This window comes from Pan troglodytes, chromosome 2 (assembly GCF_028858775.2).
Source record: "Pan troglodytes isolate AG18354 chromosome 2, NHGRI_mPanTro3-v2.0_pri, whole genome shotgun sequence".
Taxonomy (NCBI): domain Eukaryota; kingdom Metazoa; phylum Chordata; class Mammalia; order Primates; family Hominidae; genus Pan; species Pan troglodytes.
In genome coordinates, this window is record NC_086015.1 from 174,989,361 (window position 1) to 175,006,873 (window position 17,513).

At 38.0% G+C, this 17,513-nt stretch overlaps 1 protein-coding gene across 1 annotated transcript; it reads left to right on the plus strand.

Annotated features, from left to right (window-relative positions):
• The first annotated feature begins 334 nt into the window (after positions 1-334).
• On the plus strand, positions 335-16,271 carry TMEM212 (transmembrane protein 212). Its single transcript, XM_063806570.1, has 5 exons — positions 335-528; positions 8,937-8,996; positions 10,476-10,799; positions 13,606-13,650; positions 15,007-16,271. Exons 1-4 carry the CDS (start codon positions 370-372, stop codon positions 13,645-13,647), a joined length of 585 nt encoding a protein of 194 aa, XP_063662640.1. The 5' UTR covers positions 335-369; the 3' UTR covers positions 13,648-13,650; positions 15,007-16,271.
• The last annotated feature ends 1,242 nt before the right edge of the window (positions 16,272-17,513 follow it).

A 17,513-nucleotide genomic window follows, 5' to 3' on the forward strand; every position in this document is an offset into this window, starting at 1 on the left:
GTTGAGTTGAGAAACAATTAGCTCAGTCAGCAAGCCTTTGAATCTGATTAAGCCAGGAAGTGGTCACTCCCCAGGACAGGGCAGAATGAAGGGAATCAAGGCAGCAATCCAAAGCAAGGGATAATTTTTTTCTCTCTTTCTCTTAAATAAATTGTTATTAGAATTTATTGTGTCAAATTTATGCCAAGGACTATTTGAGTACATTTCATCTTTGGTAAAACAAATAGAATCTTGTTTCCAAGTAGATCAACAGTTCGTATGTGTCATGGCTACTGTCTCTAAGAAACTTCTATTTACTGAGGCCTGTCATACGCTCATGTTTTGGTAACAAAACATCTTTGAGACCAAGGCCTCAAGCCACCAAGGAAAATGAAGGGCCTCTACCAGGCTGCTGGCCGGATTCTTGTTACTCTGGGGATCCTCAGTGTATGCTCTGGAGTTATTGCTTTCTTCCCTGTCTTTTCTTACAAGCCTTGGTTCACAGGATGGAGTGTTCGAATTGCTTGTCCTATCTGGAATGGAGCTTTGGTATGAAAATAGTTTATTAAATATATTGAGAAAATAAAAGAAGGTGGGAGGGAAAGGGAAAACAGAAGAACATATCCTTTTAAATTGTTCTAACAATACAAAGAAGTCAAAATTCCACAAAAAATCAGAATCCGCCTTGGAACATTGATTTCTATTAATTGCATTTTAAGTATAAAAATGATCTTAATATTGTTTTATCATGTATACATGTATATTATGTATTTTTAATGACATGCTGCTCAAGAAATTCTTAAAAAGTTATTTTATTTTAATCCTCTTAACTTGATATGCTAAGAAATTAGAATCTTTTGAAATGTGAATTTTGAATTTAGAAAAAAACATAAACCTTGAAAAGTAATTTTAAAATAGAGAACAAAGTAAAATAATTTTCAAACTAATGCTTCCATTGCAAACACTAAGATGTACATGGCCCCAAAATTTACAAACCCCAAATATTTGTTTTTCCACCTTTCTGTTGCAAGCAACTGTTTGAACTGAAAATAACTCAATAATTTTCAATTATTTGAAAATAATTCAAATAATTCAATAATTCAAGATGGACTTCACAATTCACTAGGAAAGTACATGTGCCAAGTACAGCGTACGACACTAAGTAGTACTCCGTGTGCGCTCATTGAATCATTGCACAGATAAACGATTGGCCTGGTCCCTTAGCTCTCCAACCAAAAAAAAAATGGGCACATCTAGTCTTGGGAGTAACTGGCTTCCATGCTGGTATGATTTAAGAGAAGTTACAGAGACCCACCTGTCCAACAAATCCTTCTCTCATTGATTCCTGTGACGCCTGACACCACTGGAGACTGGAGAATTCAATATTGAAGCTTTTTGATCTTAAGGAATCTTCTATTAAAATGTAGCCACTCGGCCGGGCACGGTGGCTCACGCCTGTAATCCCAGCACTTTGGGAAGCCAAGGGGAGCGGATCACGAGGTCAGGAGTTCGAGACCAGCCTGACCAACATGGTGAAACCCCATCACTACTAAAAATACAAAAATTAGCTAGACGTGGTGGCATGCACCTGTAATCCCAGCTACTCAGGAGACTGAGGCAGGAGAATCACATGAACCTGGGAGGCAGTGTTTGCAGTGAGCCAAGATCATACCACTGCACTCCAGCCTGGGTGACAGAGCAAGACTCCATCTCAAAACAAACAAACAAAATGTAGCCACTGTTGTGTGAGATAGTATCTTAAATCTTTAAAAAGTTAAAACTTTAACTGAGATACCACCTAAAAACTAGACCTCAGGAAATATACATTTTAATCTACTTATTAGATAAATATTTATGAATAGCCCCCTATGTCGTTGAGTTACAATGAAGGATCCAACAAGGTCTTCATCTTAAAGGAACTTGGTCTAGTGGGGTTTGATGAATGTGTGCAGATAGATGGAAGCCAGTGGGATTATGGGGAGAGTCGATGGAATGAGGAAACCATAGGGTTATGTTTCTCTTTCTCAGTTTTTTTTTCTTTTTCAATACATTCTTTTGCATCTATCACCCCAATCTTGATCTTCCCTTCTTTTCTCCAACACCTACCTGAAACCACAATTCATTCAAAGAAATATTTGTTTAAGTTCTACTGGAATGCAGAGATGGCAGTTACACTTATTCAAGTGGCTTCCAAACTTTTTTTTGGTGACTCAGAGTCAGAAAAATATTTTAGGTGAGGACCCAGAATGTACATAAATACATCTACATTCTTCTCTCTAGATAAATAGATATCTACATCTATTATGTATATACATGTATAGTAGATGTTTATATATCTATAAAACAAAAGTTGCTCAAAATAGTACTTACCCTCTATGTGAAACATATTCTGATATTTTCTATTTCATTTAATTTTTTAAAAAATTCTGATTTCACAAAGTTTAACAATATCATGATTAGAGTTCAACCCTACATTCTTTTGTTACAGCTGTTTGCCTATCCTTTCAGACTGCAACATAATACATTAAACAAATATTGGTGATTTTGATTAAGATTACAGATGATTGAATGTATTGTTCTAGGCCAAACATCTATTTTTACCAGTTAGGCCCGGAGAAATGATATGATGTGTCTCCAGCACATAGTTAATTGGTAACTGTTTGATTTCAGAGGTGGCAGCATCAGGAAATGGAGTCAGAGATAAAGGATTTAGAGAGGTGGACCTGTTTTCAAGTCCTGACTTTGATGTTCTTGGTAGGAGGTCAAAAGCAGGACCCTCAGCCAGCCAGTTCCTCATTCCCTTTATCTGTAAAATGGGGAATTTTACAGATAAAAAGAGCCCACGTGTAAAACTGTCCAACACTAAGATGCACATGAGAATGCACACAATTTAAACAAAGATTGTATAATAAAGAGCTTTGCCAATTTTAAAGCCCTCTTCAAATGCTAGTTAATACTATGCCTTTCATTTGTGCCCTACTCTCTGTTCAAGCCCTTTGTTCTTAATCCTGTGTCACCCGCCTCATTTTCCTATCCTACTCCCTCGTAACCTGCTGAGTTCTCCATCCTGTTACTTCCTGGACTTCATCTCCTACCACTCTTCCCTTAGGTCACTTCTCTCCCATCACATTGGCTCCTTGCAGTTTTCAAACATGCCATGATGTGTTTCTGCCTCAGGGCCTTTGCACTACCTGCCCTCTGCCTAAAGCCTCTTCCTGAACTTGGCTCACTCCCTAGTCTCCTTCAATTCTTGATTAATTCTTTATCAAACATCACTTTTTTATGGAGGTTTGCTCCCATTATACTATTTAAAATTGTAATCCCCTGATCCCAACTGGTGTTCCCAATCTCTGATACCCTGCTCTATTTTTTTCCCATAACACTTATTAGCATATAAGATACTATATAATTTTTCAATTTATTGTTTGTATATTCCCCTCTCCTCTAACAAATGTATATTGTAGAAGGGCAGGGATTGTTTTTTCTATTATGTTTACTGCTGTATCTGAAGAACTTGGAACAAAGGGAATTACAAACTCTGTGTTCAATAAATATTGTTCAATAAGTATTGTTGAATGAGTGAATGAATCTCATACCCTCCGTTCTGTTGGTACAGAATTTCTTATACAGTTGAATACCAATTAGGTTGCAAGGACTAAAGGTCAGGGTGGTATTTATATTATACTAGTGCAGGAAAAAATCCTCATGCGAAGGAAAGTAATACAAATGCTCAGTCTTTCAATAATGTCTAAATTTGGACGAACGTTATGTTTTTTTACTAGTGAGTTTCCTACTGAACCACAGTTCTGTCTGATCAGGGTGAACTTCAAACAGTCTCTGACTCATTCCACAAGCTCCCTTACCAATCACTTCTTAACTTGCCTCCAAAGTATGTCTTCCTCCAGTGACAAGATTTGTACATTTCAACCATATTAACATTTCCTTTTACAGATGACTCCATATTTCCTTGGGGACTTGTAAGAAAGAGATTTTTGTATATGATACAGTACTTTGAATTTGTTCAAAGCCTTTCATTCAAGACTCTCTAAGTACTTCATATAGATTGGTCCTCAGACTCCCTAGTTCCATTTTGACATTTATATGACAAGCAATTTTCCTAGAATTTTGGAGCTAGGTTATTTAAAAGCATCAGCTGCTAGCAAGTATTCAGTGAGGAGATCATAATACCATAAGGAATGAGTTCTATTAATTCTAGAAAACATGGCTTGTAGATCAAGTTCTGATGAAAAGACTGGAGTGCAATGAGTTTAAACACAGGCCCTGAGGGCTGGACAGCCCAGTGACTTGGCCAATGGCAAGCGCAGCGCTGCACCCAGAGCCCTGCTTAGAGAAGGGAATTTGGAAGAAAGGTCACGCTAGACTTAGTTTTGCAGTCTTCCTCAACGGAAGTTCTGCCCCTTCCTTGATGGTTACAGAAGGGGCTTGATTACATGACCATGCATGTCTGTTACAGCTTCCACAGTTGCATGTCTTCCAACTGCCTGATGGTGTCAAAGAAAAACCAGAGCTGAACAGTTAGTTAAAGCAATAAAAGCAAATTTTATTCAGGATTATTGCAATAGGGAAAAAGAGACATCAATATAGAACAAGGTTCTAGTCCAAGCACAGCATGAGCAAATGGGAATTTATAGCTGAGAAGCAGCTATAAGGGTAAAAGTCAGTGGATGGAAAATTACTAACAGGAAATATCAGGGGCAAGGGGGATTCTGGCTATACAGACCTACCAGTTTTCTTGCTGAAGACAGGCCAGGGTGATCAGACATCACTGTGGGGATGGGGGAGGAGGAGAAATCTGACTAGTTATAGAGGGTGATCAGATATTGAGACTAGGGGGGGTTCTTGCTAAACTGACTCATCAGCAGCAGGGTTCTTGTGCTCAAACTGGATTTTACAAGAAAGTACACAGATGGGCCTAGGAGAAGGTTCAGGAACCTGACTAAAGTTTGATCAAGCAAATAATCTATGTCAATGGTCCATTTTTCCACTTAGATATCCTAAGCTGCTTTAAGGCCAACTTGTCTAAAACCAAATTAATCATCTTGTCACCAAAACCATTTTTTTTCTTCTCCAACTTCCCTGTCATTGTCTTGGTAACTCAATTCCAAATACTGGAGTGATTTTGACTCAACCTGTTCCTCTAAACTATCCCTTCTCAAACTGTAACGTGCATACAAATCATTAGCAGATCTTGATAGCAGGTCTGGGGTGGGGCCTGAGAGTCTGCATGTCTAATGAGTTCCCAGAGGATGCCCATGCTGCTGGTCCTAGGACCACACTGCAGGCAGCAATGCCCTACAGCCTAACACCAGCCCTACTCTAATCAGTTGCCATGTAACTTTAATTTTTCCTACAAGGCATACCCCTATGCATTCCTTCCTTTTCCATCTCACTCTATACCCCCTTACCACTTGCCATCACTTCTCAGATTTTATGCCTAGGTAACTTTGATAGCCAAACTGTGGGAATCTATCCATTAGTGAATTATAAAATCAATCTATTGAGTAGCTAGCAGTATTTACAATAAATGCATAGAATAGAATAGAATAGAACAGAACAGAAGAGAACAGAGTAGAGTGGAGTGGAGTGGAGTGGAGTGGAGTGGAATGGAATGGAATAGATAATATTAGAATGCACCACATTTTTTATATCTGACCAAAATTTGTATATCTTTTATATGCATCATAATGCATATGATGCATAATGAGGGTTACATATTATTTTGGTCAGATATAAAAATATTTATAACTATGACATAAAATGTATTCGTTATTGTGGCTAGAGTTGAAAAAATAAATCTGAAGACCAGGGTTCTACAGAGATGTCTAGGCCTCCCCGTATTCCAATCTAGTGTGCACACAACTGGCTCATCTTTCTAAACCCCTTCAGTAGTCAGGCTACAGCTCCTTCAAAAAGCTTTCACGTTGCTTCATTGTCCCTAAACAAAGTTCAGACTTGCTAGCCTGCATTGTGAGGTCCTTCTCACCCTGGTATTACCTGGCTTTCAATCCTGATTTTCTACTCTTCTCTGCCAAGAACTGGCCCTCCTTTCAGTGTGGACTCCTCACTCCCTGCTCCCTAAGCATGGCAGCCACTTCCCCACCTTTGCACATGCTGCTCCCACAGACTGAGCTGCCCTCCCTCTGTCACCTCCCATTGAAATCACATGCATCCTTAAACCCACTTCAGATCCTATTTCTCCATGGTGCCTTTATCATCGATGTTTCCCCTGTAAGTGATACCTTATCTCTGAGCTCTTCTCATGCAGAAAACATTCATCCTTCTTGCCTAGTGTTGTAGCCATTCTCGTGTGTGCCTTATTTTTACACCTGAACTGTAAATTCCAGCGACAGTCAGAACCACTATTTGTACAATTACTATTTGGGGATCTTGTTCATCTTATTTAGCCTTTCTGTGCCTCATTTTAAAAGTGGGAGGATATCTACATGATAAGGTCATTGTGAGGATTAAATGAGTTAACACATGTGAAGTGTTTGACATATATTAAACACTCACTCAATACATGTTAACATTTATTATTACTTTATCAGCACAGTACCTAGCACATTGCTTGTTTGCAGTAGACTCATAACAGATGCTTGTAAGTGAATAAATTAACCATATTAATATGATACCTCTTAAAGTTTCTATTTCTATTGTGAGGGCTCCCTGCTTCCTTCAATTCATCTACTTCTGGGAACTACGTCCTCTACTTAGGCAATTTAAAGATTTAGTGGGAGGGTTCACAATGATCATGCAATCAAAGTGTTAGCAGCAATTGTTGCAAAACCCAGCTGATATCCCTGGAAGCGCCCAGAAAGCAAGGCAGCAGCATGTCAAGGAGAGCTGAGGGAGGCGAGTGCAGGATGGGGGCCCTCTCTTCTTTCCCCACTGACTGCCAGACACAGCCTCCACTCTCCCCTTCCTCACAACCTGGCCTCCTCTTCAGCCAAATATTCCCCCCTCAGACACTCCCTCTCTCACATTTTCTCTTCCCCTTGACTTGTCCTGCCTACCCTCAAATCTCTTCCTTTTTCATTCTTTTCTCCTCCCTATCTAAAAATATAATTTTCAAGAAGAAATGGAAGAAAGAAAAGGGGAAGTCTGCGCATCTTGGGGAAAATAGCCCTATTCTATCTCCCATGTCTGGCGGGGAGCACCAATAAAGATGGGTGCGCTAACCTCTTGAGCTGCCTTTCAATTTGCAGGGTGGATTTAACAAGTTACTGAAGGCATTCATACTCAGCCTACTGCATGAAAGATCTTTTTCAAAGTTTTATGTAAACAAAGCAAAATTCAAGCTGGCGGCTACAAAAATAACAGGCAACTGAAATTCTGCAGCATTTTTCAACTTTTTGAAAGGAAAGAAACAGCTCATGCCAAAGTAGTTAAGGCAACCTGGAATCTCAGCATCTGATAATGTCAGCTATCTACTCAGAGTTAAACCAGCAGAGGGGCGTGAGCCTGTCTCCCTTGCTTATCTGGCTTCAGTGTTTCTCTCTCTGACAGAGGAGTGATGTGTCAATTGAGGGCCATGCCTCCCAAAGCACAGAAAGCCCCAGGCTTACCCCACAGCACCGGTGTTACAGTTGCTCTTAATAATTCTTTTGTTTTCTTGTACTATTTATGCTGGCTCACCCTCCATAGGGTCCCTTGGAAACTTTCCTCTTGCAGAATCAAGCCAGGAACCCCTTTTGACTACAGATGGTTCTGTTTTTATCCATGGGAGTTTTATGGTATGGCGATGCCAAGTCTGGAATTGTAGGCTCAGCTACATGAGAAGTGTGTGTGTGTGTGCGCGCGCGCGCGCGCACGTGTGTGTTTCCCTCTCTCTCAAATTCTCTAAATCCAACATTCAAAATAAAATATGCCAGGAAAATGAAAAAGCTAAGTCTCAAAACAATAAATATGCCACATCCAGCTGCTACAAAAGCAGCATACCACAAAACCATGTGGGTAAAAATGCTGATTTTTTTTCCTCCTTAACTTTGTTGATTGTGTACATACAGTCATGCTTATTTCTCTGTCAAAAGCTAACTTGTACTATATTTAGAGCTGTCCATATTCTATATCTTATTTTAGGCACATCTCTTCCTCTTTCTCGCTCAACCTCAAAAGAGCCATTAACCAAGAACAAATGATATATGCGGATTAAGAATAAGCTATTTCCAGTCTCAGTGACCACAAAGGTCTCCTCCATCAGATCCGTTGCTGAATCAAAGAGCCAGGAATATATTTTTTTCATTATCCGCTGCTAAATTCTGGTGACACTCTTCCCTCTTTTGTTTAACTATTTTCATTCCACACTTTGGGCCTTTTTCCTTCAACAGAGACTATAAAGAAAAACTCTCTTTTGAAAGCCTGGACACCACTGTACCCAGAACAATAAATGCCACATCATGCATTCATTCTGATGATAATCTTTGTTATTTGAGAAAAGGGGATCGTGTATTTGCATCCCACCAGCAGGCTGAGGCTATGGAATCTCAAAAGAAAGCAAATAGCAAAAGAGAAAGTCGCTTCAGGGTTTTGTGACAAGTTTCCATTCTGGTTCCTTCCATTTACAGTTTCTTCAGTTTGTGAGAAAGGTGAACAATAGACAATTAATCAAAATAAAATGTATGGCAAGGGTTATAAAGCCAAGCTATTATCGTGGTGACACCTTACAGTAGTGGAGGCGATGATTCTGATGGCAAAGGCAACATAGAGAATCAAAAAATGAACTTGTATGAATCATGTCTTTATGACACTAATGGCTTACTTTCCTCATCATCACAGTTTTTTTCCACGGATGAGGAGGAAATCAGAGCCATAAATCCACTGAGTCATTTTCTGTTCCTTCAAGTTCATGATAAAGTTGTCAAACTGTGAGACAGATTGAATTCTTTCCAGAGGTACCTTCTGTGGTGGATGTTTATTTTTCCATTTTCTTGTCACAGGCCATCACAACTGGTGTGCTTCTACTGTTGGCTTACAGAGAGTGGACCCAGAGGTACCTGGTAAATATACCGATGCCAAGTAGGATGGTAGAATGGCTTTGAAGGTCAAATCACTATTAAGTTCAGGATGGAACATAAAAAATATGATTTCCAATTAGAATTGAATTTGGTCTAATTGATGCCTTACTACAATGGATTTCAGAAATAAACTCTGTTTTAAAAGATTTTTTTTTTTTTGAGACAGAGTTTTACTCTGTCCCCCAGGCTGGAGTGCAGTGGCATGATCTCGGCTCACTACAACCTCCACCTCCCAGGTTCAAGTGATTCTCCTGCCTCAGCCTCCCAAGTAGCTGGGACTACAGGTGCACGCCACCATGCCCAGCTAATTTTTGTATTTCTAGTAGAGACAGGGTTTCGCCATGTTGGCCAGGCTGGTCTCAAACTCCTGACCTCAGGTGATCCACCCACATCAGTCTCCCAAAATGCTGGGATTACAGGCATTAGCTACTGCACCCAGCCCCGAATAATTTTTATCTGATCCCTGCTCCAAATATTTTCTACAAGTTCCTGTGATGATTATTGTATCTGGGGAGGACAGAGCCTGTGTTAGTGCTCCTAAATTTCATTTTGAAGAAATGGATCTATAGGCTTCTCTGCTTTTAGTAATATATTTTTAATTCTCAACTCCTTAATCTGGAATCTCCTTCCAATCTTCTTGGTACCTCTCCTTCTAAAAAAGGATGAAAAGTCTATGCTATCTTGCATTTCAACTGCATAAAACCAGATAATCCCATGATACAAAAAGACTACATTATCTGATTATAAATTTTATTGCCATGGCTAACACAGGGCTTCTCAAACTTTAATGTACATGTAAATCAACTAGAGATCTGGTTAAAATGCAGATTCTGATTCAGTAGATCTGGGTGAGGCCTGAGATTCTGCATGTCTGCCAGGCTCCCAGGGGATATCAGTGCTACTGAATGATGGACCACATCCTGAGTAGCTGAGTAGCAAGAACCTTGAGCAGGGATTTTGTTCACTCTTTGTTTTTCCCAACCCAGACTAGTTGCTTCCATGTGATGGGAAACACATAATTAAACGTTTGTTGAATTGAACTAATTTAAATTTTGCCCCAGTTGGCTGATATATTATTCTCCTCTGGTGTAGATTGAAAATGAAAGGCGGCAGGAGGGAGAGCATCAGGAAGAATAGCTAATGGGTGCTGGGCTTAATACCTACGTGATAGGTTGATCTGTGCAGCAAATCGCTGTGGCACATGTTAACCTATGTGACAAACCTGCACATCTTGCACATGTATCCTGGTACTTAAAAAGTGAAAAAAAAAAGAAAATGAAAATACAAGGGACATTTTTAAGGGAAAATGAAAATATAAAGAGAGAGTCGTGATTGATTTCTCCCTCATTTTCCAATAGGAGAGATTCATAGCCAGCATCTCTTTTATTTTCTTCACATTGCTAAGAAGCTTTTGAAATATTTTGTTCCCAAAGTAACAATTTATTTTTGCTTTATTTTCAGTGGGAAGCTACTTTCACCTTTGTGATTCTGAGCATTATGGGATGTCCACTTCATTTTGCAATAGCCTTGGAATCTGCTCTCCTGGGCCCATATTGCTTCTATTCATTTTCAGGGATTGCAGGGACTAATTACCTTGGCTATGCAGTTACCTTTCCTTATCCATATGCAAAATTCCCATTAGCCTGTGTGGACCCACCACACTACGAAGAGTACCACCTGACACTTCAAGCCCTCGACCTGTGCCTAAGCTTTACCCTACTCTGTACATCCTTGACAGTGTTCATCAAACTTTCTGCAAGACTTATCCAGAATGGACACATAAATGTAAGTTTCAACAAAGGGGAAGCAGGTTCTTGTTCCATCTTGTACGCTAAAATGGAAAGTCTGGTATGTGAACAGTTGATCTTTCTCTGTTATTTACCATTGTATCCCATATGCTTTTGATATCCAGGTCTGGCACATAATAGGTACTGAATAATTGTTTTTGAATTAATAAATGGAAATATGTTGACATTATAACTGAAGTTATGGCCGTAGGTAGCACCAGCCAATTTTTATGTCAATCCACAATTTTGAAAATTATTCATACGAACAAGACAAGGGTGCCCACTCTCATTACTTCTATTCAACATAGTACTGGAAGTCCTAGCCAGAGCAATTAGGCAAGAAAAAGAAATTTTAAAAATCCAAATCAGAAAGAAAGAAGCAAAATTGACTCTGTTTGCAGATGACATGACCTTATATATATATACCCTAAAGACTCCATAAAAACAATGTTAGAACTGATAAATTCAGTAAAGCTGCAGGATGCAAGTTCAACATACAAAAATCAGCTGTGTTTCTACACACTAACAACAAACAATCCTATTTACAACATCATCAAAAAGAATAAAATACTTAAGATAAATTTAACCAAGAATGTGAAAGATCTGTATACTAAAAACTATAAAATATTAATGAAAGAAATTGAACACACAAATAAATAAAAAGGTATCCCATAATCATAAATCAGGAGAATTAATGTTGTTAAAATGTCCATTCTACCCAAAGCAATCTATAGACTCAGGGCAATTCCTATCAAAAGTTCAATGGCATTTTTCACAGAAATAGAACACATAATCTTAAATGTGCATAGATCTACAAAAGACCACACATAGCCAAAGCAATCTTGAGAAAGAACAAAGCTGGAGACATCACAGTTCCTGATTTTAAACTATATTACAAAGCTATAGCAATCAAAACAGTAAGGCACTAGCATAAAAACAGACAATAGACCAATGGAACAGGACATAGAGCTCAGAAATAAACCCACATGTGAATTTTTGTCCTAAAATAAAATGGCTTTGTTGTTCAAGAAAGAGGGATATTTAGGACAAAACAGAAAGTCTAAGCATGTGAATAGTCTATGTAAGTCATAATAAGGTTAGTAAAAAGAAATTTTTTTTAAAAAAGGGGTTGTGTCATTCAGTTGGCTATGATTAAGAAGAAATCATAATAGTCTTTCTAGAGACAGGTCTTTAATATTAAAAAATACACTAATACAAAACTAATTAGTTAAAACAAGATTTTATTACAAATATTGACTTATTTTTAATGCAAGAAGTTTTTAATTTTTAAATTCTGTGACCTATCTCTTTGACATTCTTCAGATTGATATCTCAAAAATTCAGCTCTTTCTCTTCGAAAAGGCCTTGGATAATAGCTCTCTCCTTCACCTTTTGATGGCTCCTGTAACTTTTATTAATTATCTAAAGTAGGAAAGGGAATTTCTTTTTAAACAAGCAAATAAAATATCCTTTGAGGCTGGGCACGGTAGCTCATACCTGTAATCCTAGCACTTTGGGAGGCTGATACAGGCAGGTCACTTGAGGTCAGGAGTTCAAAACTAGCCTGGCCAGCATGGTGAAACCCCGTCTCTACTAAAAATACACAAAAAAATTAGCCAGGTATTTCTATTTATTAATTAAAAAACAATTATTGAGTACCTATTATGTGCCAGACCTGGATATCAAAAGCATAAAGGATACAGTGGTAATCAAGTAGCTTTTTAAAAGCTACTTGATTAGAGCTCTTTCATGCAGTTTGGTAGTGAAATATCATTTCCACATGACACATAAAAGCATACAGATATAACAGGCATGCAGAATAAAAGTGCCCATTGGACTGGTAGAAGTTAGCTCAGATGTCGTTTAATTCCCATAATCTTAGTAATCTGTGATAAAATTAATTTGGTAAATTTAATCTCAAAACTCTCTCCAGTAATTTAAAATCTTAAAGTCATGTTAAACCCTTGGTTTTTATTTTCACTGGAAATTTGAATTATTAAAAGTTAAAATAGTGGGAGCATAAAATACATTTTTGGTAAAGTTTGTGAAACACAAAGATGTTGATTTTGCTTTAAAAAAGGAAAATAGTTTTTTCCACTAGTTAAAAACTATTTAATGGTTGCTTTAAAATGAAGGAAAAAGTATACAAATAAAACTAAATAAAGGGAACAATTAGGCCAGTGCAACAAAAGTTAACTCTGAGCCCTGTGATTACCAAAAAAAATAGTCAATATGGAGAAAGGCTAAAACCAAGTAACCATTAAAAAGCAGAATGTATAATGTAAGGGAATTGTTCCATTTCATAGATTGGTATCATCAGCTTCTTAAAAAATCTTTAGTGAATTATAAAAATAACCATTTTAAGGACAAAATTCTTAAATTTAAATGCTACAGAATTTAAGAGCTTGTTTGGGTTCATGCAAGACTCACAGCTCACTACTAATCACTAATAAGTATATGCAATCCAAATGCATAGGAAGTTATTCCTAAGAGAACAATCAGCCTAGTAAACTGGATAAGTGACACTGTAAGGGCTGCTTGCCCTGAGAAGAGGACTGCCCAACTCTCCCTATAAAATACCAAATGAACCACCCCAGGTGAAGCAGTTAATATCCTTCATATGCAAGCCATATTGGACTGGCTTTATGATGACTGGGATATCCTCCCAACAAATACACCCATTAGCCAGGTCATGGTAAATTTGGGAGCTAAGTGGACCCCTTTTACGTGGGTGCCCCTCCCACAGAATCATAGGACTATTTAAGAAGCCTTACCAAATTTGCTGTCTCTCATATGTCTTACAGAAGCAACTCCCTGCTGGGAACCCAAACCCTTTTTCACCATAAAAGGTAAAATGGTCTGGGGGTAGAAAAGGCCTGGGACCAGAATATAAAAGCACACAGATTAACAGAATTATAAAATTTAGGATGTTTAAACAAGCTTTATGTAAGGTACTTGAACTCCTTTACCTAAATGTCTTATTAAAATGGGTACTGCATCTGACTGGGATGTTTCCCCTTTCTAGTACTATGAAGCTGAAGGCATGTAAATCTGCTCTTTTAGGAAATGTTAATTAAACATGCTAAATGGGAACTAGTAAAATCACCTAAGCCCACAAAGTATAGGGTAGTACCTGGAGTGCTAGTCTAGATGAATTAGTCACTGCATAGCCCTTTGTGTGGAGCATTCATCGGGGCTGATGGCAAAAGACTGTGAGTATTTTTCTATAACAACAACTGAACTAGAGAATTTCCACTTGATGGGGCATTTACTGCCTTGTTATAGAATATTAACTGAAGCTACCTCTATGCTAACGGAAATAATGGTGCCCAAAAGAGTTCCATGAAAAAATAAAAATGGTTTACATAAAAAAAAACTCACACACATGCAATCAAGTAATATTTGACAAGGGTGTCAGGAATGCATAATGAGGAATAATAGCCTTTTTAATAAATGGTGTTAGGAAAATTGGATATCTACATGCAAAAGAATGAACTAGGACCCGGATCTTAGGCCAGTCACAGAAATTAACTTAAAATGGATTAAAGATTTAAATGTAAGACCTAAAGCTGTAAAACTACTGAAAGAAAACATAGGGATAAAGCTCCGTTGACATTTGTCTTAGCACTGCTTTTTTTGGATATGACATGAAAAGCACATGCTACCAAAGCAGAAATAAACAGTGGGACTACATCAAACTAAAAAGCTTCTGCACAGCAAAGAAAACAATCAACAAAATGAAAAAGCAGCTTACAGAATGGGAGAAAACATTTTCAAACCATATACACGACAAGGGATTAATATCCAAAATATATAAGGAACTCATACAACTCAATAGCAAGAAATAAATAATCTGATTTTAAAATGGGCAAATGACCTGCATAGACATTTTTTCAAAGAAGACATACAGGTGGCCAACAGGTACATGAAAAGGTGTTGAGAAGCTCTTTAACATTACAAATTATTAGGGAAATGCAAATCAAAACCACAATGAAATATCACTTCACACCTGTTAAAATGACTATTATCAACAGGGTAAGAGATAACAAGTGTTGGTGAGGATGTGGAGAAAAGGGAATCCTTGTGCACCATTGGTGGGAATATAAATTGGCATAGCCATTATTGAAAACAGCATGGAGGTACTGCCCAAGGTAATTTATAGATTCAATGCCATCCCATCAAGCTACCAATGACTTTCTTCACAGAATTGGAAAAAACGAAAGTTCATATGGAACCAAAAAAGAGCCCGCATACCCAAGACAATCCTAAGCAAAAAGAACAAAGCTGGAGGCATCATGCTACTCAACTTCAAACTATATTACAAGGCTACAGTAACCAAAACAGCATGGTACTGGTGCCAAAACAGATATATAGACCAATGGAACAGAACAGAGGCCTCAGAAATAACACCACACATATACAACCATCTGATCTTTGACAAACCTGACAAAAACAAGAAATGGGGAAAGGATTCCCTTTTTAATAAATGGTGCTGGGAAAACTGGTTAGCCATACGTAGAAAGCTGAAACTGGATCCCTTCCTTACACCTTATATAAAAATTAACTCAAGATGGATTAAAGACTTAAATGTAAGACCTAAAACCATAAAAACCCTAGAAGAAAACCTAGGCAATACCATTCAGGACATAGGCATGGGCAAAGACTTCATGACTAAAACACCAAAAGCAATGGCAACAAAAGCCAAAATAGACAAATGGTATCTAATTAAACTAAAGGGCTACTGCATGGCAAAAGAAACTATCATCAGAGTGAACAGGCAACCTACAGAACGGGAGAAAATTTTTCCAATCTACCCATCTGACAAACAGCTAATATCCAGAATCTACAAAGAACTTAAACAAATTTACAAGAAAAAAACAAACAACCACATCAAAAAGTAGGCAAAGGATATGGACACTTCTCAAAAGAAGACATTTATGAAGCCAACAGACACACATAATCCCAAATCATGCTACTATAAAGACACATGCACACGTATGTTTACTGCGGCACTATTCACAATAGCAAAGACTTGGAACCAACCCAAATATCCATCAATGATAGATTGGATTAAGAAAATGTGGCACATATACACCATGGAATACTATGCAGCCATAAAAAAGGATGAGTTCATGTCCTTTGCAGGGACATAGATGAAGCTGGAAACCATCATTCTCCGCAAACTGTCACAAGGACAGAAAACCAAACATCGCATGTTCTCACTCATAGGTGGGAATTGAACAATGGGAACACTTGGACACAGGGTGGCAGGGTGGAGAACATCACACACTGGGGCCTTTCAGTGGGTGGGAGGCTGGGGGAGGGATAGCATTAGGAGAAATTCCTAATGTAGATGATGAGTTGATGGGTGTGGCAAACCAACATGGCACATATATACCTATGTAACAAACCTGCACATTGTGCAAATGTACCCTAGAACTTAGAGTATAATAAAAAAAAGAAAACAGTGTGGAGGCTCCTCCAAAAATTAAAAATAGAAATACTACATATCCAGCAATGCTACTTCTGGGTATATAACTGAGGAAAACAAAAACATATGCCAAGGCGACATCTCCACTCTCATGTTCACTGCAGTATTATCCACAATAGACAAGACATGGAGACAATCCAAGTGTTCATCCACAGATGAACAGATAAAGAAAATACACACAATGAAATACTACTCAGCCTTAAAAACATGAGGAAATCATGCCATTTGCAACAACATGGATGAAACTTGAGGGGATTATGCTAAGTGAAATAAGTCAGACAGAGAAGGATAAATACTGTATTATCTCAGTTATATGTGGAATCTTAAAAAGTTAAACTCACAGAAATAGAGAGTAGTATGGTTGTTGCCAAAGGCTGAGGGGTGAAGGAAATGGAGAGAAATTGGTCAATGGGTACAAATTTTCTGTTATAAGTTGAGTAAGTTCTAGGAATCTAATGTACAGCATGATGACTATTTAACAACAATGTATTGTACACTTGAAATTTGCTAAGAGAGTAGATCTTAAATGTTCTCACCACACATACCACAAAAGGTAAATACGTGAGGTCTCGGATGTGTTAACTGACTTGACTGTGATAAACATTTCACATTTCATATATATACACATGATCATCACAATATACACTTATAATTTATATAACATTATTTGTCAAATATACCTCATTAAAGCTGGAATAAAATAAAATAAAATAAAATACATTTTTAACATAAAGTGATAAGAAACACTGAACTTTTTATGAATAATGAATCTGCATCCCTTTACCTGATTCTAAGTTTAAGAGGTCATGAGAATATAGTATTTTTTCCCCTGGGAAGACATATGCTAAGATAAACCAACTTTGAATTTTTGAATTTTATTTTATTTTACTTATTCTTTTTTTTTGAGACGGGGTCTCGCTCTGTCACCAAGGCTGGATGGAGTGCAATAGCATGATCTCAGCTCACTGCAACTTCTGCCTCTTGTGCTGAAGTGATCCTCCCACCTCAGCCTCCTGAGTAACTGAGACCATAGGTGTGAGCCACCATGTCCAACTAATTTTTTTTATCTTTTGTAGAGACAAGGTTTCACCATGTTGCTCAGGCTGGTCTTGAACTCCTGGGCTCAAGTCATCTGCCCGCTTCAGCCTCCCAGACTATTGGGATTGCAGGCATAAGCCACCTCATCAGGTCAAACCTTGAATTTTAACCCTAAACATCTGC

Bases quoted from the DNA above. Each gene is read 5' to 3' on its own strand.
- TMEM212 (XM_063806570.1), top strand. From the start codon at position 370: ATGAAGGGCCTCTACCAGGCTGCTGGCCGGATTCTTGTTACTCTGGGG. The intron at 8,997-10,475 runs GTAAATATACCG...CTTTATTTTCAG, and splicing joins AGTGGACCCAGAGGTACCTG to TGGGAAGCTACTTTCACCTT. The intron at 10,800-13,605 runs GTAAGTTTCAAC...TATGTCTTACAG, and splicing joins TCCAGAATGGACACATAAAT to AAGCAACTCCCTGCTGGGAA.